Source organism: Saccopteryx bilineata, chromosome 4 (genome assembly GCF_036850765.1).
Source record: "Saccopteryx bilineata isolate mSacBil1 chromosome 4, mSacBil1_pri_phased_curated, whole genome shotgun sequence".
NCBI lineage: Eukaryota > Metazoa > Chordata > Mammalia > Chiroptera > Emballonuridae > Saccopteryx > Saccopteryx bilineata.
The window spans coordinates 36,135,355-36,157,130 of NC_089493.1; the positions used below are offsets into that span (position 1 = coordinate 36,135,355).

Below are 21,776 nucleotides of genomic sequence, written 5' to 3' on the forward strand. Positions count from 1 at the left end.
CCTTGAGAACCTAATCCAGGACTCTTCTCACCACCCAGACGAGCGAGAAGTTGTTCAGAAGAAGACCTTCACAAAATGGGTGAACTCACACCTGGCTCGTGTGTCCTGTCGCATCACCGACCTGTACAAGGACCTGCGGGATGGACGAATGCTCATCAAGCTGCTGGAGGTGCTCTCTGGAGAGATGCTGGTAAGGCCCCTTTTGTGCTGCGGCCCCTTTCCCTGGGCCATCCCCCTCTTCCTGGTCTGCGGGTATCTCCAGTTCTCATGGCCTTCCAAGGTTTCTCCCTCTTCTTTTGGGAGGTTTTAATACTTAATGATGCCAGGTGTCCATGTGGCCGACGAGGTTCTTTGACCTGTTCTTAGAATGCCTTGCCTCCTCTGACCTCTTCCATCTTGCGTGCCTCTTCCAGAAGCCATGCAGAGTTCTTGACTCTCTCTGTTGGGATCTGGGCATCTGTGGCCAGTCTGCAGCAACCCTGCCTCCAGCCTCCTTGCACAGGCTAAGATATAAGAATTCCCATTTCCCAGCTGGAGAAATTTGCATCCTTCTTAGAACCCAGAGAAAAGTGGGGAAGATACTATCTTGTGTGTTCTATCGCTCTTATCAGTGGAAGTTTATTCCAGGCCCTCTCAGTTGGAACCCACCAATAGTCATGTTGCCCCTGAGGGAGAACCAGATTAAGGTTCATGTTTTGCTCCATTACTTCCATTATGACCTTGGGCCTATCGGGCAAGACCTTTTTGGCCTCATTTTCTCCAAGTGTAAAACCAGGAAAATGATACCTGTGCCTAATGAGTACTCTAAGATCCTTGGGATTTGAATGAAAAGGTACCACACACTTCTGTTGCTTTTTCCACTCGAGGCTAAGTTCTGCCTCTTACCCTGCACTAAGAGCCCACTAGAGAGAGAATGACCACTGGGAACCCTTCAGATGATGAGGTTACTCATCAAGAGCCACCCCCTCGAGTTTTGGCTGGGACCATTTGGGGGTGGGAAGGGAGGAGGTTGGGTGGTGGAATGGACCCATTATCAATCACCAAACTGAAAGCCACTCTTATCACCAACTGGCAGTAAACAGTTCTATCACTGTGCCTGGCACATAGTACATGCCCCACTGTTAGTTATGTTGTGTTTGAATGCCATTTTCCACCCGCTCAGAAGGCTTTGCTGAGTCCCGGGGTCAGGACTGAAGCAGCCCAATTAGGGGGTGCTTGAGGGAGGGAGCGTCTGAACTCTGCTGGAAGAGTGGACTGGGAAGCGTCAAGGAGTGAGTGTGAGAGTCGGACTTGAGCCGGGAGGGTGGACAGTGGATGCTGACACCAGTCCAGGCTGCAGCCACCTCTGTGGTACCTCCATGCCCACGGGGGCCCCTGCTGTCCCCCAGCCAAAGCCCACGAAGGGGAAGATGCGCATCCACTGCCTGGAGAACGTGGACAAGGCCCTGCAGTTCCTCAAGGAGCAGCGTGTGCACCTGGAGAACATGGGCTCCCACGACATCGTGGACGGCAACCACCGCCTTGTCCTGGGCCTCATCTGGACCATCATCCTTCGCTTCCAGGTGGGTTCCCTGAGGGCAGGGGCCTCTCTGGGCCAGACAGGGCTTGGGAATCTTATAAAATGTGGATCATGTCTGAGTGTTTGTACACATTCTGAGAGGCTAGAAACTGTCCTCTGGGAAAATGCTGGTAGCAGGAGTGACCGTCTGTGGCACTGCCAGCTTGCTGGGCAGTCAGGGCAAGCTGGGCAGTCAGTCCTGGGGTCTTTGACGGGAGGAGATAGAATTTAGCAGCTGGGCTGACATCTGGCTAGAAGATCTGCTTTTTGTCTCCTTCCCCCCATATGTGTAACCTGGTGGGTTTTGACATAGTTTGATTCAGAAATTGCAAAAACAGTACGGAAGATCTGCTTTTAGGTGTTTTAATCAGAAACTTCTGTCTTCCCTCCCTGAAGTGCGAGGTTCATTGTTGGTAAGAAAATTCAGAAAGTGCGAGGGAAGGAGGCAGGGCTTCCACCTGCTGGTCTGGGGACAGAGCCTAGCTGGAGGAGGAAGGGCGGGGAAAAGGGAAATATAGCATACAGCGCACGGACTGGAGCTCTCACCCAAGTGGTCTCTGCTGTCCCATCCCTGCCTGGGCGTGTAGGATTAAACAGTAATAATGACAGGACGGGGAGGAAGGAAAAGGCAAGAGGAGCTCGTGATACAAATACAAATCCTTCCAATGTTAGTGCTGTTCCCGGGCTTGCAGGGTGTGTCCCTCCCGAGAAGGAATAGGGCGTCTTGTCATTTATTCTCAGCGTCCCATCAGAGATACCAAGTTAAAGCTATCTCGTCGCTGTCCTGTGTGTGGCTGCTGACTAAGGCCGGGAAAGGGGCCGCTGGGACCCAGGGCCTAGGGCTATGGCGTTGCTGCAGGGCTGGCAAGGCAGATGCATAGCTAGGGAGGAGGAAAGAGGGAGGGAACCCCCTTCCAGGGAGGGCAAGAAGGCACCGAGCCAGATGCAAATCTAATCCCTCCCCCTCTTGTTCCCGCACCCCTAGATTCAGGACATCGTTGTCCAAACTCAGGAAGGTCGTGAGACGCGCTCAGCCAAGGACGCGTTGCTGTTATGGTGTCAGATGAAGACAGCAGGGTATGCCCCGGGAACCAGCTGCTTCGTTTCCCCACCCACCTGCTTCCCCCAGCACTGCCATCCCCAAGGGACATGACATCATCACTCAGAACTATAGCAGCTTCAGAGAAACCGATGCAAAGTCTACCCTGACCTGGTTCTTTGAGGCCAGGGAGGGACACAGGCTTCCTTTCCAAGGCTGCCTGGATCAGACTGGAGGTCTGTTGGGTGTCCGAGTCTTTTGGACCCACCTTGTGGGGGAGCCTCTTTGTGTGGCTTTGCAGCTGCCCCTCCACCCCCGTGTTGAAGCGGCTTTAGGAGAGACAGGCTCGCTCCTCTCCCTGGTGTGTCGGCCCCTCAGTTCACACACTAGTTTGGAACCCAGAAAGCATCTATTTCTTAGGTCTTCATGTTTCTTTTGGTTGCAGCTACCCCCACGTCAATGTCAGCAACTTCACCTCCAGCTGGAAGGACGGCCTAGCCTTTAACGCCCTGATCCACAAGCACCGGTACGAGGGCGGGCAGGGCTGTGGGACGACGTGGACCCCGCAGGGGCCCCGTCACATTGCGCTCAGCATGTAGGTTACCATTCAAGCTTCACAGGGATGTCACCTCTGCCAGTCCTCTCGGCCTCAGCAGCCCCGCCTCCCTGAGACTCCCTTGGCCAGCGTGCCCACGCACGGGCACTCAAGCTGCCCCCAGCCCTGCCCCGAGCCCTCCTCTCACTTTTTCCGGCCCGTCCACCTCCCTCCGTCTGCCCAGGGTCGTTGTGTCCTACCAAGGCTGCCCTGCTGGTGGGGGTGCTATGGCCACCATTGCCTTCTGACAGTCTAGCTTCATGCATCCCCAGGCCTGACCTGATCGACTTTGATAAGCTGAAAGACTCCAACGCCCGACACAACCTGGAGCACGCGTTCGACGTGGCCGAGCGTCAGCTGGGCATCATCCCGCTCCTCGACCCCGAAGGTGAGCGGCTCCCGCGCCAGCCTTAACCGTGGCGACGGGAGGTGGCGCTTGCGGTGCTAGAGGGAGCGGCGGGCTGACAGCGCGCCTGGAGCAGCCTGGGGCAGATGCTGGGCGAGCCGTGGGCACAGCGGGCCCCGGGCCCCGCGAGGGGAGGGTGGCCAGGCGTGGGCACAGCCAGCCCCGGGCCCCACGAGGGGAGGGTGGCCAGGCGTGGGCACAGCGAGCCCCGGGCCCCGCGAGGGGAGGGTGGCCAGGCGTGGGCACAGCGAGCCCTGGGCCCCGCGAGGGGAGGGTGGCCAGGCGTGGGCACAGCGAGCCCCGGGCCCCGCGAGGGGAGGGTGGCCAGGCGTGGGCACAGCGAGCCCCGGGCCCCGCGAGGGGAGGGTGGCCAGGCGTGAGCACAGCGAGCCCTGGGCCCCGCGAGGGGAGGGTGGCCAGGCACGGGCACAGCGAGCCCTGGGCCCCGCGAGGGGAGGGTGGCCAGGCGTGGGCACAGCGAGCCCCGGGCCCCGCGAGGGGAGGGTGGCCAGACCAGGGCTCTGCTTGGGGCCTGCTCTGCAGCTCCAGTTGGTTCCCAACATGTCACCTGGCCCAGCCTGGCCTTTGGGTCCTCTCTCTTCTTTCGTCATCTGCGGTCCTAATGTGGATTTCATCCTCTCACTAAAATCCCAGGGCCATGACTCTTCCATTCTCACCCCGCTGGCTGTCACCTGGGGCCTTTAGTTGAACTTCATGCTGGAGAAACATGGAGATAAACCTTCTGAGCCGGACATTTCCAGCTTCCTGTCCGGTTCTGACAACACCTTTCCCTTTGCAGATGTCTTCACAGAAAACCCTGATGAGAAATCCATCATTACCTACGTGGTGGCGTTTTACCACTACTTCTCCAAGATGAAGGTGCTGGCAGTGGAGGGCAAGCGTGTCGGCAAGGTACGGAGCTGTCTCCTTGTAACCAGTGTCACCTCATTTCTGTGTGCCACACCCAGGCCTTGACTGAGATGCTGTCCTTCCAGCCCGAGAGCTTTGTGCCTGGGCTGCAGCTGCAGCTGGGGGTGGGGGATAGATCACCCCACCAACGTCCTCTGAAGCCAAGTTAATGACTCCCATACTGAGTTCCAAAGCAGGTGGATGGTCTGTCCTGAAAGATGTCATAGCCTGCAGCTCTGAGCCCATCATCCACCTGCAGACCCACGTGTCCTGAATATTCCCACAGGAACAAAATGGGCTTGTATTTGTTGGTTCATTGTGGTTTCGGGCCTCTTAGGCTCCCATGATATACCAGGAAGCCACCCCGCTGTGCAGACCCCTGGGCCAGATTCCTCTCCCCTGCTGGGTCCTCAGCTGCTTAAGGCTGGACACCATTTCTCTCATTCCTCTTTATGTACCTGGTATTCAGCAGAGAGTGCTGGAAGCCCACGGCCCCTAATATGCACTGAAAAATGAACGAGATTGTGTCCCCTCTGGTGGCTGATATCCTGGCACAGGGAGCTGGCCCATCTTTTATTGGGTTAGGGGAGGAGGAGGCAACTCCTGAACTCAAGCAGGGCCGGCTGCCAGGTGAGGTTGCCAGTGACCTTCCAGGCCATTCCTCCTGCCTCAGCCACAGCCCTGGGCTCAGGGAGCAGCCCCGTCATAGAACAGGGTCGGGCTTGAGAGAAGGAAGGCCGTCTCGACCGTGGTCCTCATTGATGGCATCGTTGCCCTTCTGATGACGATGAGTAATAAGGCAATTCCCTAGGTAATCGACCATGCCATTGAGACAGAGAAGATGATTGAAAAGTATAGTGGTCTGGCCTCGGACCTGCTCACCTGGATTGAGCAGACCATCACAGTCCTGAACAGCCGTAAATTTGCCAACTCCCTGACTGGCGTCCAGCAGCAGCTACAGGCCTTTAGCACCTACCGCACCGTGGAGAAGCCGCCCAAGTAAGGCCCTGGCACTTGGGAGGGAGGGTAGGCATCAGGGGCTGAGAAACTAGCTTCCTAAAGGTAGAGCCAGGCTCTGGGCCTTGAGATGTTTATCTGGGAGGTGTATATCTGGGAGGTGTGCTCTGGAGGCTAGAGAGCTTCTCACCTGTCACCTACTTCACCCCCTCCTGGCCTCCCTGCTCCCAAGCCATCAGCCTACGCAGTGGTCAGCAAACCATGGCTCGTGAGCCACGTGCGGCTCTTTGGCCCCTTGAGTGTGGCTCTTCCACAAAATACCACGTGCGGGCGCTACCTCGATAAGGAGTGTACCTACCTATATAGTTTAAGTTTAAAAAATTTGGCTCTCAAAAGGAATTTCAATCGTACTGTTGATATTTGGCTCTGTTAACTAATGAGTTTGCCGACCACTGGCCTATAGGAACTGGACACTGAGGAGTAACCCCCGACTCATAGCAAAAGAAAGTGCTGTCTCAGATCCCGAAGAGGGAGCAGCAGTGAAATCTTAGGCTTCTGGGTCTCTTCAAAGAGCCTATGCTGGAAAGTTTCTTTCTTGTCTGTGCACTGAGCTTCCGGTTTATTTTCTGGTAATGACCTCTGTATTCTAAGCCCCAGAGCTCTCTGTGTGGGGCCTTGTTGATCATCAAATGCATCCCCTTTTTCTCTCCCATCTGTCACTGCTCACCAGCAGAGCCCTGAGCCTACCTGTTGGGACTTCTGTTTCACCCCGTGTGTGCAGGGCCTGGGCGTGCGCACAGGCACACGCAGCCCTGTGTATGCAAGTATGTACACGCACACACGTGAGAACAGGCACACACAGACACCAGGCACATTCCAGCTCACCTGCTGTTTGCTTGCCCAGCTCTCCTGAAAACAAATTTCCAGCTTGTCGGTGGTACCCTCTGCCCTGTTCCCCCTCCTCTCATCTTCCACACCCTTCATTCATGACTCTCAAACACGGAAAGGTGAGCCGTGGAGTCTAGAATGTACTATATAAACAAGTATCCGATTTCTGTGTATCTTGAAAGTGCCTGTGACTAGTCAGATCTGTCAGGCTGACCCGAGTGTGGGGACTTTACTTATAGCTGATCCTCAAATCCCGGGTGGAGGATTTAGAAGTGAGTAGACCCTTGCACACCTGCAGAAGTGTGACAGTTCCCAGTTACCTGGAGTGTGGACCCCAAGTTCCAGACATCATCCTGCTGCCGGTTCTCATCGCCTATACCTAAAATCCTCCCAGAACCCAGCCTTTCCTCCCCCCTCAGACGCATCTGGCCTTTGGGACATTCCAGGATAGCCAACTTATTAGGGTTCATTAGACTCAGGTGAAATCTGCTTTCAATGCAATATATTCTTATGTGGATAATGTTACTTCTAAGGTTTTATTGACCCACTCAATAAAAAACTGACTAAAGAGCTAGTAACAAGCCTTCCTGATTTGCCCAACAGGGGAGAGTTTCTCTGTATTGATTGGTAAAACTTGATAGCTACAGGAATTCCCAGACTGCTCTAGTTAGCCATTCCCCTGGGGAAGCCGGTGACAAGCAAACACTGTGGTGGCTGTTGTGTTTTCTCTGGTTTGTATTGTGAAGGCTCAGCCCCCTTTAGATCTTAGTGGCTGAGTATGATAGATGTTTTAACAGGTAAGTAGACCTGTAGATCCTTTTTACTTTCTGTTTTTAAAGGAAATATCCTTTGCTATCTAAGCTCCAAGTTACCAGGATTCCATGTTGATTTCAAGCAATTTGGCTGTGGGGATCTCTATGCATATCTCCCCACTCCTGTTTTCTCTACAGGTTTCAGGAGAAGGGGAATCTAGAAGTCTTACTTTTCACCATCCAGTCCCGGATGAGAGCCAACAATCAGAAAGTGTACACACCCCATGATGGGAAACTAGTGTCTGACATCAACCGGGTACAGTAGCGTTTTCCATTACGCGTTGCCAGGGAGTTGGGTTCTCAATAAGGGCAGAGGGAATGGTCCTTCACAGGGTTAAACCAAGCCACTTTCTGTCATGTTTTTAACTACACACGCTGGCGCTTTTAGGGTGCTATGTAAACCTAATGCTGAGAGGTCATCTCTACCCACAGTCCATCAATTCATCTCTTGTTCAGCTGCCCAGAATCCATGTTTGGAACCAGCTATTATAATCTAGTATCTATTGAACATTGCATTTCTTTAAGTATGGAATATTAACTACTTATAACAAAAGGGAAACACCTAATGTTTTTTGAGGTTTAGAGGTATGATACCCCCCTGGAATTTCTAATAGGATGGCGGTAGCCATTTACAGAGCACCCACAAAGACAAATAACATTATATTAGGCCAAGAGGCCAAGGCAGGTTAAGGTAAAGAGGGAGCTGAGAGCGCATAAGCAGGGCTTCCCGAATCTTTGGTTGGCCCAGACGTGAAAGCCAAAGGCTCTATGTACATTCATGACATCACTCAGTGCTGGGCGAAAGAGGCGGAACCCTCAAACCCAGGTGTTCCTCTTGTGCCCCAAGAACTCCCCCCGCCCCTCGTGCAGGCCTGGGAGAGCCTGGAGGAAGCCGAGTACCGGCGGGAGCTGGCCCTGAGAAACGAGCTCATTCGGCAGGAGAAGCTGGAGCAGCTGGCCCGCCGCTTTGACCGGAAGGCCGCCATGAGAGAAACGTGGCTCAGTGAGAACCAGCGCCTTGTGGCCCAGGTAATGCGGGCCCCGCTTGCGGGCGGCAGGAGAGGGAGCCTTCCAGGGCCCCCGGCAGTCAGCTGGGCTGGAGCCCACGCTGGCCTCTCACCGGCCGTGGATGGGCCTCTCCACAGGCCCCGCAGCCCAGCTCCCCAGGACTAGGTGGATCAATATCCACATCTGAGGAAGAACTCTCTGGGATTTAAAGCCTCATTTTTTAGAGAAAGAGCCTCCCAATCCAAAAAGGGCCCCTGAAGCTGTCATCAGCTAAAGCCAGGGTTCAAGCTGACATTAACCAACGGTCCTCGGGGGGCATGGTGGAAGCGGTGCACCTTCTGTGTGTCAGACGTGCCTTTGGGCTCTGGCCTCTAGGACCGCGCCATATTTCACTAGCTAAAAATGGACCCCAGGGCTGATCGTCCATGACAGCATCTGCTCCTTCCCACTCAGAGCCTGGAAACAAATTAAAGTCCACCCAGGAAGGGGAAGCAAGTGTCCTGAGAGATCTGGAGAGTGTGTGTGCACCGTAGCCGTCAGTATGCAGTCTCATTCTTCTGAGTCAGAAGCCCCTTCCTACCCAGCGTTGGGCAGGTCCGCTCAGGGCGGGCGGGGAGGGCCAGCAGGCCGAGAAGGGGCGCCTTGGTCACATACACAGAGCATACCCACACGTGTGGCACAGCGAGTAAAATCTTGAGCTCCTTTTAAAGGCTCTTATGAAAAGGCAGTCTCATTCCAGAGAGAGAGTTCTACTCTACAGGTACTTCTAATCCTTATGGACCCTGGGCTCCTTAAAATAATTAATTAATTAAAATAAAGGTTCTTGTGAGCCATGTGGTCTTTGGACCTGGGCTCTGATAAGATTGGCTGGAAAAGACAGCAGAACCGGGGTCTTGGGAACGGTCTTCCCATCCCGCCATTGTTCCGAAGGGGCCTGCCATCCCTCTGCACTCGGGGACTGGCCAGGAGAAGCCCGCTGAGCCTCCCGTTTTTCTCTCTGTGGGGCAGGATAACTTCGGGTACGACCTGGCAGCCGTGGAGGCCGCCAAGAAGAAGCACGAGGCCATCGAGACGGACACGGCCGCCTACGAGGAGCGGGTGAGGGCCCTGGAAGACCTGGCCCAGGAGCTGGAGAAGGAGAACTACCACGACCAGAAGCGCATCACGGCCCGCAAGGACAACATCCTGCGCCTCTGGAGCTACCTGCAGGAGCTGCTGAGGTCCCGGCGCGGGCGGCTCGAGACGACCCTGGCCCTGCAGAAGCTCTTCCAGGACATGCTGCACAGCATCGACTGGATGGACGAGATCAAGGTGGGCCCGGGGCTGCCCGTCCGCCGCTCAGGTCTCAGAGCCCGCCCTGTGGTTAGCATGCGCTTCCCTAGCCGCCTCCCGGCCGTCATGTCCCTGAGTCAGAATGGAGAAACAGGCCACGCACTGTCTGGCTGCATCTGCCTGTCAGTCGCTTGGCTCCCTTTGCTCCAGACTAGTCAGTGCGTCCTCTTTATCCCCACGATCAAGAAACCTGGGGGTCACAGTAGCATAGGCACCAACCTGCAGGGCCCAGAGAGACTGATGTTAATCAGGAACCCAGAGAATCAGGCTCTGAGCAGTTAGAATTGGTTAGAATCCGGACCTGTCAGCATGGGGGCAACCAGGAATCGGAATCTCCTCCCCCCCACACACACAGTGCTCTCAACTCAGCCCACAGTAGTGTGACCGCGGAACCTCCTCAAAGTACACATGCCCAGGCCCCAAACCTGGAGCAGATGCCAGAGGTCCAGTGAGGGGCTCGAGCTTATGTAAGGCGGCTCAAGAACAATTCCGAGTTCCCAGTGGGCGCTCCTGCTCTGTAGCCCCTTCCGTGCCGAACAGCAGCCGCCTTCCACCTGCGCAACTCCCCCAGCCCGCGCACCACGGACACCCCCCGGGAGCGGTCTCTCCTCCTAGTGTGTGGGTCTCGTCACTCTCCTGATCCCCTCCACCCTGTCTGTCCTCTTTGCCAGGCTCACCTCCTGTCGGCTGAGTTCGGGAAGCACTTGTTGGAGGTCGAGGACTTGCTACAGAAGCACAAGTTGATGGAGGCCGACATCGCCATCCAGGGAGACAAAGTGAAGGCTGTCACCGCGGCCACCCTGAAGTTCACTGAGGAGAAAGGTGAGAATTCGGATGTCTCCTTGTTGAGGCCTCAGGAGCCGGGATCCCATCTTCTGGTTCAGCATGCCAGCCCCCCAGCTTGGATAAATCTCCTAGCTTTAGAATTCTGCTTCTTTCATTAACTAAGAGTGCAAGAAAGAAGCTTGAGGAATAACAGAACTCTCTGAGACCAGGCAACTGCTTTGGTAATCCGTGACCAGAAAGTGTTTATTACTGCCAATGAGGCATCACCTGTCTTTCAGCTTTCAGCCTCTCTGCCAGTTCAAGTTACAGCAGAGACAAATCAGGCGTATAGCTTTGGGTCTCAAATAGGAGAGACCCTAGTGCAGTGGTTCTCAACCTTTCCAATGCCGTGACCCCGCAATACAGTTCCTCATGTTGCGGTGACCCCAAACCAAAAAATAGTTTTGGTGGCTACTTCATAACTGTAATTTTGCTACAGTTATGATTCAGAATGTAAATACTTGATATGCATTATGTATTTTCCGATGGCTTTAGGCGACCCCGCCAGGGTCGCGACCCACAGATTGAGAACCGCTGCCCTAGTGTGTCCTTGAAGAATCATCTTGAAATTTTTGCCAGACTTTTTAAAAAATAATTTCAGGCCCTGGCCAGTTGGTTCAGTGGTAGAGCATCGGCCTGGCGTGCGGAAGTCCCGGGTTCGATTCCCGGCCAGGGCACACAGGAGAGGCGCCCATCTGCTACTCCACCCCTCCCCCTCTCCTTCCTCTCTGTCTCTCTCTTCCCCTCCCACAGCCGAGGCTCCATTGGAGCAAAAGATGGCCCGGGTGCTGGGGATGGCTCCTTGGCCTCTGCCCCAGGCGCTAGAGTGGCTCTGGTTGCAACAGAACGATGCCCTGGAGGGGCAGAGCATCGCCCCCTGGTGGCAGAGCGTTGCCCCCTGGTGGGTGTGCCGGGTGGATCCCGGTGGGGCGCATGGGGTGTCTGTCTGACTGCCTCCCCATTTCCAGCTTCAGAAAAATACAAAATATAATAATAATAATTTCACATAGTACATTTCTACTGATAGTTGACCCAACTTTTAACCTCCCTTAGTCCTGAAAGTTTACTGGGAATGCATTATTGAAACCTGGCCTGCCCTCTGAGCAGCCGGGACCCCCTGCGTCCAATCCTACAGCGCCAGAGAAACGGCAGGTTCTCGATCGTGTGGGTCTAGCCTGGCAACTGATGTGAAGCTTGCCCAGAAATGAAGCCCTTACCCCTCTCATCTTTCCTCCTCCCGTCCCTCCCAGGTTACCAGCCTTGTGATCCCCAGGTCATCCAGGACCGTGTCAGCCACCTGGAGCAGTGCTTTGGGGAGCTGAGCAACATGGCGGCCGGGCGAAAGGCCCAGCTGGAGCAGTCCAAACGGCTCTGGAAGTTCTTCTGGGAGATGGATGAGGCCGAGAGCTGGATCAAGGAGAAGGAGCAGATCTACTCCTCCCTGGACTATGGCAAGGACCTGACCAGCGTGCTCATCTTGCAGCGCAAGCACAAGGCCTTTGAGGACGAGCTCCGCGGGCTGGACGCCCACCTGGACCAGATCTTCCGGGAGGCCAAGGACATGATCACGCGCAAGCAGTTTGGGCACCCGCAGATGGAGGCCCGAATCAAGGAGGTCTCTGCCCAGTGGGACCAGCTGAAGGAGCTGGCTGCCTTTCGCAAGAAGAACCTCCAGGACGCCGAGAACTTCTTCCAGTTCCAGGGCGATGCGGACGACCTCAAGGCCTGGCTACAAGACGCTCACAAGCTGCTCTCGGGCGAAGATGTGGGGCAGGACGAAGGGGCCACGCGGGCCCTGGGGAAGAAGCACAAGGACTTCCTGGAGGAGCTGGAGGAGAGCCGCCTGGTGATGGAGCATCTGGAACAGCAGGCCCAGGGCTTCCCTCAAGAGTTTCGGGATTCCCCGGACGTGACCAATCGGCTGCAGGCCCTCCGGGAGCTCTACCAGCAAGTGGTGGCTCAGGCGGACCTGCGTCGGCAGAAGCTGCAGGACGCCCTGGACCTGTACACAGTGTTTGGGGAGACAGATGCCTGTAAGCTCTGGATGGGCGAGAAGGAGAAGTGGCTGGCCCAGATGGAGGTCCCAGACACGCTGGAGGACCTGGAGGTCGTGCAGCACAGGTCAGAGCTGGCCCTTCTCTTCCTGCTGCCCTGCCCCAAGGCACGCACCCCCCTCTGCCAGCGGCGGGCGCAGCCAGGGTCTCTGAGAGGCCAGGGATGCCTTTTATTGCATAGGCCAGGCACCAGGGGTCACGGGTTCTAATTGGTCTCTGTGGCTGTGGGTACTTCAGCCCTGCAGCCTTCCTCAAAATAAGCAAAGGAGCTTTTTCTAGTCTAGTTATTCAATTATTTTTCAGCTACAGCAGCCTTTGTTCAAATGAATGGAATATGGAACCCCTGGCATGTAACGCAGAGGAAAGCAGAACTGACCTGGTTAAGGGAGAGGCCAGGAGCCACCAGCTCTGGCTTTCCCTGGCGGTCAGTCCCTAAGCCACAGAACCCAGAGAAGCCTAAGACCAGTTAGTAAACCACTCTCACTTCCGGTACTCCGATTCCATCGGCACTCCAGCATGGGAGGCCTGCCCGTGTGCATCCTAGCATCCTGAGTACAGAATCCAGGGAGTTGAGGAGGAGGAGAGATGGTCCCACGCTGATGCTGGGGAGACCTGGGCTCTTATTCCAGAAGGGTCAGCTTTTATAACCACGCGGCTCCCCTCCCCACAGCGCTGTCCCTTCTCCTATCCAGGGACAGAGCATCTGGCTGGGGAGTATCCTTCAGGTCAGGGTATCAAGGCAGTGGAATTGGGGTCCCAGAGCAGCAAGTGGGGAGGTGGAGGCAGATGGTGTCTATGGAAATTAACCTCCCATCACCTCATTTTTCCCCTGTGCCTCTCTGTTGAGCCAGGGGCTGATGTGATCAGGAACCAGCTGTCTCCTAGCCTGGTCCAAGAAAATGCTAAACTATGAAATTGGACCCATGAACCAGCAAGTAGGGTGTGTCGGCATATGTTTCTCCTTTCTCTCTGGTCAAATGTATTTAGGAAGTGGACGGAGAAAGCAAGAGCTACGCGTTCTGGAGAGTGGGTGGCCGCTGGCAGTGACGTCCTCCTGCTGCCCAGCAACCCTCACTTCCTCTGTCCTTATCAGGTTTGACATCCTGGACCAGGAGATGAAGACCTTGATGACTCAGATTGAGGGCGTGAACCTGGCTGCCAACAGCCTGGTAGAGAGTGGCCACCCACGCAGTGGGGAGGTGAAGCAGTACCAGGACCACCTGAACACCAGGTGCGGTGTGGGCAGGGCTGGGGTCGTCACTCTGCACCTGACACACCCCTGGGGGGTGGACCCAAAACTCAGGGCATGTGCTCTGCCCTGCCAGGCTTGTACCCTCAGTACTGCTGTCTTTCTCAGCGGGTCTCCTTTCGGCAGCAGCAGGGAGGGACCTGTTTGGTAATGGGAGGAAGAGAGCTGTGTTCACACAGCTGTGAATACTGTGCCTGGGGGAAGGGGTGGTGATCCTGTGTGATGGGAAGGGGGGCGCGTTCTGAGTGTGCCGTAGTTAGAATCAGGTCATGTGGCACTCATGCCACATTTCCCCGGACATTTCTTAGGCAAGGAAATTGCTTTCTGAGAGCTCTTAAGTACTGTCCATAAAAGAAAGCTCCTGCCTATACCAAAATGCATCATCGACCCTGGGGCCGGCTTGAATGAAGAGAATTAGCTGGAAGCCTTAAGCACACCTCATGATCAAAACGAAAGACAGGCCCTGAGGAGTCTGAGGAGAGAGGGAGCTCTCAGTGCAGGGCCTAATTGCCCATGAGTCCTCGAGGACCTCTGAGGACACAGCAGAGGCTTGCGTCCCCTGTTTGTCACTCTGGACCCTGCACACACAGTGCAGTGTGTCCTGCCTCCCCTGTTCTGCCTCAAGCCATCTGAGGTGCAGTTAGGGAAGGAAAGCTTCAGCTCAGTGAAGACTGCAGGGGGCCCGAGGGGAAGGCGGGTGGGGACTGAGGAGTACTTTGGAGCCACTAGAACAGGGGCTGATTGTCTCGGCATCCAGCGATGGGGACTGTCGTTCAGGAGATGCTTCTGTAATCTGAGGTTCATGTGGCGGAGAAGGAGGGTGACTCTGCTCTTCTTTAGGCTAGATGACTTCTCAGGTACAGTTCAACTCTCAGATTTAATGGAAAACCATCTTACCATTTCAGGCTTTGGGTTCTCCTTCAAGATGGCAAGAACCTGATACATTTTACTTTGGATGGTGCATGGCTTAGGGGTCTGTAAAGATCATTCTCTGAATACAGCTCATTAAGACAACACACATATAGCTGACAAGTGCTTCCTGCCTGTGTCACAGACACACACACTTGTGCACACTTGCACTTCCCTTACCTCCAGACCAGACAGCCTGTGTTCTACACAAATACTTCCAGGCATGGAGGGCTCACCCCTTCACCATGCAGCCCATCCCATTTGGAACAATGCCTTTTGGTTAGAAAGATGGAAATCTGCCTCCTTGAAATTTATTACATTGGTTCTGGTTCTCCCTTTAGCGAGATCAATATTTATTCTGATTCTTCTTCCGTGAGCTAGCTCTTCAAGTATTTTTTAAAACAACTGTCATTCTTCACCTCCACCTACAGTCCTACCTCCATGTTTCTGCTGTTCCCTCTACCAGAGTGCATTCTCCTCAACCTACATACTCTAAATCAGGGGTCCCCAAACTTTTTACACAGGGGGCCAGTTCACTGTCCCTCAGACCATTGGAGGGCCGGACTATAAAAAAACTATGAACAAATCCCTACGCACACTGCACATATCTTATTTTAAAGTAAAAAAACAAAACAGGAACAAATACAATATTTAAAATAAAGAACAGGTAAATTTAAATCAACACACTGACCAGTATTTCAATGGGAACTATGGGCCTGCTTTTGGCTAATGAGATGGTCAGTGTCTGGTTCCATATTTGTCAATGCTAGCCATAACAAGTGATATGACGCGCTTCCGGAGCCCTGACGCGTGTGTCCCGCATCGCTGCGCTTTGTGGCGCCACCACATACAGCACACAGGATGTATCCTGTGCTCTCTCACTGACCACTAATGAAAGAGGTCCCCCTTCCGGAAGTGCGGCGGGGGCCGGATAAATGACCTCAGGGGGCCGCATGTGGCCGCGGGCCGTAGTTTGGGGACCCCTGCTCTAAATCCTGCCCTTCCTTTATGTCGGCCCAGGGTCCTCTTCTTCCTGTTCTTCCAGATGAAACTTGACTGGTTTAGGGCTTATAGTTACTTTTATTCTAAAGAACTTTCCTACTAGATGATAAGCAAATGAACAACAATGTCTTTATGTCCTGCCCACAGTGCTATACATACTTAGCACATTATTGTCTGAGGTTTCCTGTATATTGAGCCCTTTTCTCAGATGTCTACTTGACTTACTCCCTTACGTCATTCAGATCTCAGTTCACGTGTCAGCTCATTGGAGCCATCTTCACTGACCACCCCATGGAAAATATCACATACCTCCCTCCCACCCGGTCCCCTCTGCTTCTGTCCCATTACCTTGCTTTATTTTTTTTCATTGTGCCTATGACCGTGTGATGGATTATAGATTGATTGATTTGTGTCTTCCCACTTCAGTTAAAGCCAGCTCTTTGATGGCTGTATTCCCAGGGCCTAGAACAGTGCCTGGCACCAGGCACATAATGGTTATGTGATAAATGCTTAGTGAATGAGGGAACAGGAACAAAACTGAAATGACTTCTGCCAAGCTTGGCACATGTGAGTCATTCAAACACTTATTGATTGTGTGATTACCTTCCACTGCATACATTCCAGTTGACCAACATTTTTCTAATAATCTTGGGCCTAGGAACAAACCTGGGCTCCGAAAGTGGCCTGGCCGGTGCTAACTAGAGCAGCTCCATCAGCATCCTCCCTGTTGGAGACAGTGTAATAGAGGGGGAAGGTGGGTTCAGGAGGCAGACTGGACCCAACCCCGGCGCATGCCCAGTATGGCCTCCACTTGGTGGCTGCGGTCAGGCCACACTAGGAAAGGCCTAGAAAATCACTGTGGGGCCTCTTGCCCGAGGGGCATAGCCAGACCCTCACCAGTGGCTGCTAGTCAGGGCCAGGGGATCTCATAGCCCTGGAGCACGTCACAATCATGTCACAGTGGCTTCAGACAAAACTGGAGAAAGTCTTCAGCCCCTTTCCCTGACTTCCCAGCCTCAGCACCATCTGTGTGCCAGACCCAGAATGCCCCAGAGCTCAGGGACTTCGTGGTCTAGGAGGGGAGCCGAGAAAGTCTTGGACTCTCCCTCTTCTCTCTCCGGCTATTTCCGATAAGACTCTTCAGTCTAGACGGGGAGCTGTCGTCACACCTTGGGAGTGCCCGCAGTGCACTGACCCAGCCCATCTGCACAGTCCCGTAACCTCCATCGCCCAGGCGTGTGTGTATGGGGGCAGGGGGTGCAAAGATGAGTGAGGTACGCAGGGGCTTCTCCTTAACTAGGTCTGTTCATTGAAATCCAGCCCAGAGGACCACTGTGGAGCCTGCCACCCTCTCCCCTCTTGCTCCTCACAGCTCAGTCCTCTCTGCCTGACCTGGGCTGCGCTAGTACTTTATCCTGTAGTTACTCTGTGAGCTTGCCTTACTTCCTTTCTCAGCCATGTACTCCGTAAGGCAAAGTCTGTATTGTCCCAGAGGCTAACATGGTGCATAGACAGTAAGACCCCACTTAACATCATCGATAAATTCTACGACTTTCAGCAAAACCTCATAACAAAACCAGTTTTAACATAGGCTAATTGACATAGAGTTAAATGCCTAGGACATCTTACCAGTGTTATGACAAAATGACATTAAACGAAGTGACTGCCCTGGCTGGACAGATCAGTTGGTTAGACTAGAGCAGGGGTCCCCAAACTTTTTACACAGAGAGCCAGTTCACTGTCCCTCAGACCGTTGGAGGGCCAGACTATAAAAAAACTATGAACAAATCCCTATGCACACTACACATATTTTAAAGTAAAAAAACAAAATGGGAACGAATACAATATTTAAAATAGAGAACAAGTAAACTTAAATCAACAAACTGACCAGTATTTCAATGGGAACTATGCTCCTCTCACTGACCACCAATGAAAGAGGTGCCCCTTCCAGGTGTGCGGCGGGGGCCAGATAAATGGCCTCAGGGGGCCGCATGCGGCCCGCGGGCCGTAGTTTGGGGACCCCTGGTCTAGAGCATCGTCCCAAAGTGCAGAGGTTGCTGGTTTGATCCCGAGCCAGGGTACATACAGGAACAGATGTTCCTGTCTCTCCCTTCCTCTTTCTAAAATCAATAAAATAAACATTTTAAAAAATGACATTATTTGAGGACCTTACTGTACATTGTGGGTAGTCAAGAAAAGTGGGTTTAATTAGCACACGAGCACCCAGCACACTCTAGCGTACAGTGAGGCAGAGTCAGGAAATCGGGTCCTAGGGAGCTGTCCCTGCTGATCTGCACCCAGGCTGATGGGAGCCCTTTAGAAGAAGCGTATTAGGGGCTGCAGACCCTCCCCAGGCCCCCAGGACACCTACCAGGCCTTTGCACATCCTCCGGCTTCACTCCAGCACTGCGGCTGAAGATTAAGATTATGTTATCCGTTTGGATTATAATCCCAGTTTATCCCCTCCCTCTCTCCTCTCCTTCCTGTCTTCTTCACCAGACCTCTTTTCTTTCAGAGCCGAGCTGACGTTTTCTGCCCCTGGGCGCATTGAACCTGGTTCCTCTCTAGGGGCAGCCGGGACCCTACGTCGGAAGCATTCTTAACGTTGATAATGTGGGCTTTCTCATTATTTTCAGTATTTCAGAAGATCTGGGAAAACTGTATGTTAGCCTGAAATCCAAACACATACAGAGCCTAGCTAAGTGCCGTGTCCCTTTACTGACGGTTGCAGTCGCCTGCCTGCTTGCCGCCTGCTGACAGAAAGGCCTGATCGGCAGTGACGCTGTCTTGGGTAAAATTGGAAAAATGAAACTTACTCACCGCAGTTTGTTGGGCAGGTGATTTGTTGCCGTGTTCAAGATCTCCCGGGGAGAAACTCCAATGGGACATCTAGGAAGGGATGCCCTGTGGGAAGAGTTACAGAAGAGGGTGTCTCTTTGCCTCCCCCCCCCCCGTGTCCCCCTCAACAGGTGGCAGGCGTTCCAGACCCTAGTGTCGGACCGGCGGGAGGCAGTGGACTCGGCCCTCCGGGTCCACAATTACTGTGTGGACTGTGAGGAGACCAGCAAGTGGATCATGGACAAGACGAAGGTAGTGGAGTCCACCAAAGACCTGGGCCGGGACCTGGCGGGCATCATCGCCATCCAGCGGAAGCTGTCGGGGCTGGAGCGCGACGTGGCTGCCATCCAGGCCCGCGTGGGCGCCCTGGAGCGCGAGTCGCAGCGACTGATGGCGTCACACCCTGAGAAGAAGGAGGACATCGGCCAGCGGCAGGCCTACGTGGAGGAGCTGTGGCAGGGCCTGCAGCGGGCCCTGCAGGGCCAGGAGGCCTCCCTGGGCGAAGCCAGCCAGCTGCAGGCCTTCCTGCAGGAGCTGGATGACTTTCAGGCCTGGCTGTCCATGGCCCAGAAAACCGTGGCCTCTGAAGACACGCCCGAGTCCCTCCCAGAGGCCGAGCAGCTCCTGCAGCAGCACGCAGCCATCAAGGACGAGATCGATGGGCACCAGCAGAACTATGAGCACGTCAAGGCCTCTGGGGAGAAGGTGCTGCACGGCCAGACGGACCCCGAGTACCTGCTCCTGGGCCAGCGGCTGGAGGGCCTGGACGCCGGCTGGGACGCCCTGCGCCGCATGTGGGAGAGCCGCGGCCGCACGCTGGCCCAGTGCCTCGGCTTCCAGGAGTTCCAGAAAGACGCCAAGCAGGCCGAAACCATCCTCAGCAACCAGGTAGGGAGAGGCGCTCCGCTGGGGCAGGGGGATCTCTCAGGGCAACAGCACAGGTGAGTCTGCAGACGTGCTACAGGGCTCGGAGGCCAAATTATACTTTCCTTGGACTCTCTCCAGCCACTAATTAGGGGGACATCCTCTTTGTTTCTTACATTCCCTCTTCAGCCCTTAGTCCCAAACTGTGTCTATTCTTGGGTCAGTTAGAGGCTAGAAAAGTGACTTTTGTCCTGGGTAGTTACCCTTCCGTGTGGCTTTAGGCACACTCTATCCATTGGGTACCCCTGGGTGAGGATGGGGTTGGGGGCAAGGCCCAGGGAGCCTCTCCCTTGCACAACTCCAGGGGGCGCCATTCATGCTGTAACCTGGATGTCTGCATGTGGCCCTCCGGCCTGGCAGGTCCCCTCACCACCTCCTCAGGTTGTCTTCATGCCTCGTCTGGAAACTTGCTTCCGCAGGAGTACACTCTGGCTCACCTGGAGCCCCCAGACTCCCTGCAAGCTGCAGAGGCCGGGATCCGGAAGTTTGAGGATTTTTTGGTCTCTATGGAGAACAACCAGGATAAGGTGTTGAGTCCTGTGGACTCTGGGAACAGGCTGGTGGCCGAGGGGAACCTCTACTCAGACAAGATCAAGGAGAAGGTGCAGCTGATTGAGGACAGGTACTCGCCAGCCCCAGGGTGATGGGCCCGAACCGGGTGGGGCTGGTGGTGGTGCACGGGGACCTCAGAGCCAGCTCTGTTGTGACTGCGGCTTCTGGCTTCTCTTCCAGGCATAAGAAGAACAATGAGAAGGCCCAGGAGGCCTCGGTTCTTCTGAGAGACAACCTGGAGCTCCAGAACTTCCTCCAGAACTGCCAGGAGGTGAGGCTTCAGCACAGCGGCCACTTTGCAGGGGACGCTTCTCTGAGAGCGGAGTGGCCCAGGGGTGGGAAGTACACAGGCTCCCTTCTCACTCGGGAGTCTGGGGTTCCACGAGGGGGAATTCCGGGCACTTGACAGCTTAGGTCATCCTGTACAATACCTTTTCTAATTGAATATATTGGGGTGACGCTGGTTAACATCAGTATACAGGTTTCAGGTGCCCGGTTCTACAACACTTCTCTGTACACCGTATTATTGTGTGGTCACCGCACCCTGAAGTCCAGTCTGCGTCCATCACCGCTTACTGCCCCGGTACCCTCCTCCATCTCCCTCTAGTTTGTTGTGGTTGTTTTTCCAGGTCTGTAAGGATGTTTTTTCATTTGTCAAGTCTAGTGCAGGATTTCTCAAAGGACTGTCTATATTAGAGTCAGCCAGGGCCCTGGTCAGAGCTGGCTCCAAGGGCTTGTGACCTGTGCGTTGACCTAGGGCCCCGTGCTTAGAAGGGCTCTGCACTTGTTTTGTGCTCTGCTATTGCCATCTTGGAATTCTTAATAATTTTGAACATTTCCATTTTGAAGTGGGCCCTGCAATTATGAAACCTGGCCCTAGTTAAAAGCAGGCTCCTGGGCCCCACTCAGGTCCAGATGAGTCAGAACCCTGAGAGGTGAGAGAGAGCAAGCAACGTTTTCAACAAGCCTCCCGATTGGAGAACCACTGATCCGAAGGTCCTGGCTCAGCCTGGGACAGGCTGTACAAAGAAGGCCTTTACCCTGCACTCCTGGGTCCCTCCATCAACAGGATGTGCACACGGGATGGAGCCCCCCCTGACTTCTGTCTTGCTCTCATTCTCACACCCCTTTCCTCTCAGCCCAGAGGACTTTGTCTTCATCCTCCTCTGCCCCTGGCATACACTGGGCTGGGTAGGGTGCCAGGACATCTTGGAAACATTGGCTGCTCTTCACAGTGTTCTTCCCTCATGGTTAATTATAGGATCTGCCCTTGGCTTCTTCCTCCAAGAACATTTTCTCTGTGTTTATTAATGATTTCTCACCCTACTGCTAAACAGTGAGTTTACCCATCTAGTAAACATTGGTTGAATTCTTGCCACAGGCCAGGCCCTGTCCTAGGTACCGGAAATATGGAGAGAAGCAGAAATATCGCTGGTGAGACTCTGCACACTAGTGTGGAAGACCCACCAGTGTCCGTATTCTAGCCCCAAGACCATGTGGCTTAAGTTGCCTGTGCCGCAAGTTAGGGGTCCCAAGTTGGGGAGCGGTGCTCACACTTCCTCTGCCTGGCCACCTTCGGCAGCAGGTCCTGTCCTGAGCCCCTGGCCAAAGAGGCCAACTCGGTGATGATTGAACCCTCTTTTCCTGCCTACAGCTGACCCTCTGGATCAATGACAAGTTGCTGACATCTCAGGATGTCTCCTATGATGAGGCACGGAACCTTCACAACAAATGGCTGAAGCACCAGGCGTTCATGGCGGAGCTGGCCTCCCACCAGGGGTGGCTAGAGAGCATCGACGCAGTAAGTGAAGTGGGTGCTCCGGGCACTTACCTGAGTGGGGCTCACCCAGTAGACACTGTCCTGAGCTTGCTGGACAGCATAGAACTGGGAAGTGAAAACACTTCTCTAAATGGTAGTT

At 54.4% G+C, this 21,776-nt stretch overlaps 1 protein-coding gene across 6 annotated transcripts in view; it reads left to right on the forward strand.

Annotated features, from left to right (window-relative positions):
* The window catches only part of SPTB (spectrin beta, erythrocytic), a 135,764-nt gene that overhangs the window by 82,077 nt on the left and 31,911 nt on the right, over positions 1-21,776 (forward strand). For all 6 annotated transcript variants that reach the window (XR_010731069.1, XR_010731068.1, XM_066273136.1 and 3 more), the window contains 17 exons: positions 39-190; positions 1,389-1,562; positions 2,544-2,635; positions 3,043-3,123; positions 3,465-3,580; positions 4,398-4,510; positions 5,319-5,506; positions 7,303-7,420; positions 8,035-8,193; positions 9,181-9,483; positions 10,176-10,326; positions 11,580-12,450; positions 13,477-13,614; positions 18,513-19,269; positions 19,725-19,927; positions 20,038-20,128; positions 21,512-21,658. Coding sequence is in view for 4 of the 6 variants with exons in the window: in XM_066273136.1 (XP_066129233.1) it covers positions 39-190; positions 1,389-1,562; positions 2,544-2,635; positions 3,043-3,123; positions 3,465-3,580; positions 4,398-4,510; positions 5,319-5,506; positions 7,303-7,420; positions 8,035-8,193; positions 9,181-9,483; positions 10,176-10,326; positions 11,580-12,450; positions 13,477-13,614; positions 18,513-19,269; positions 19,725-19,927; positions 20,038-20,128; positions 21,512-21,658 (3,854 nt within the window). In the remaining 2 variants the exon portion in view is untranslated. The remainder of the gene's footprint in view (positions 1-38; positions 191-1,388; positions 1,563-2,543; positions 2,636-3,042; positions 3,124-3,464; positions 3,581-4,397; positions 4,511-5,318; positions 5,507-7,302; positions 7,421-8,034; positions 8,194-9,180; positions 9,484-10,175; positions 10,327-11,579; positions 12,451-13,476; positions 13,615-18,512; positions 19,270-19,724; positions 19,928-20,037; positions 20,129-21,511; positions 21,659-21,776) is intronic.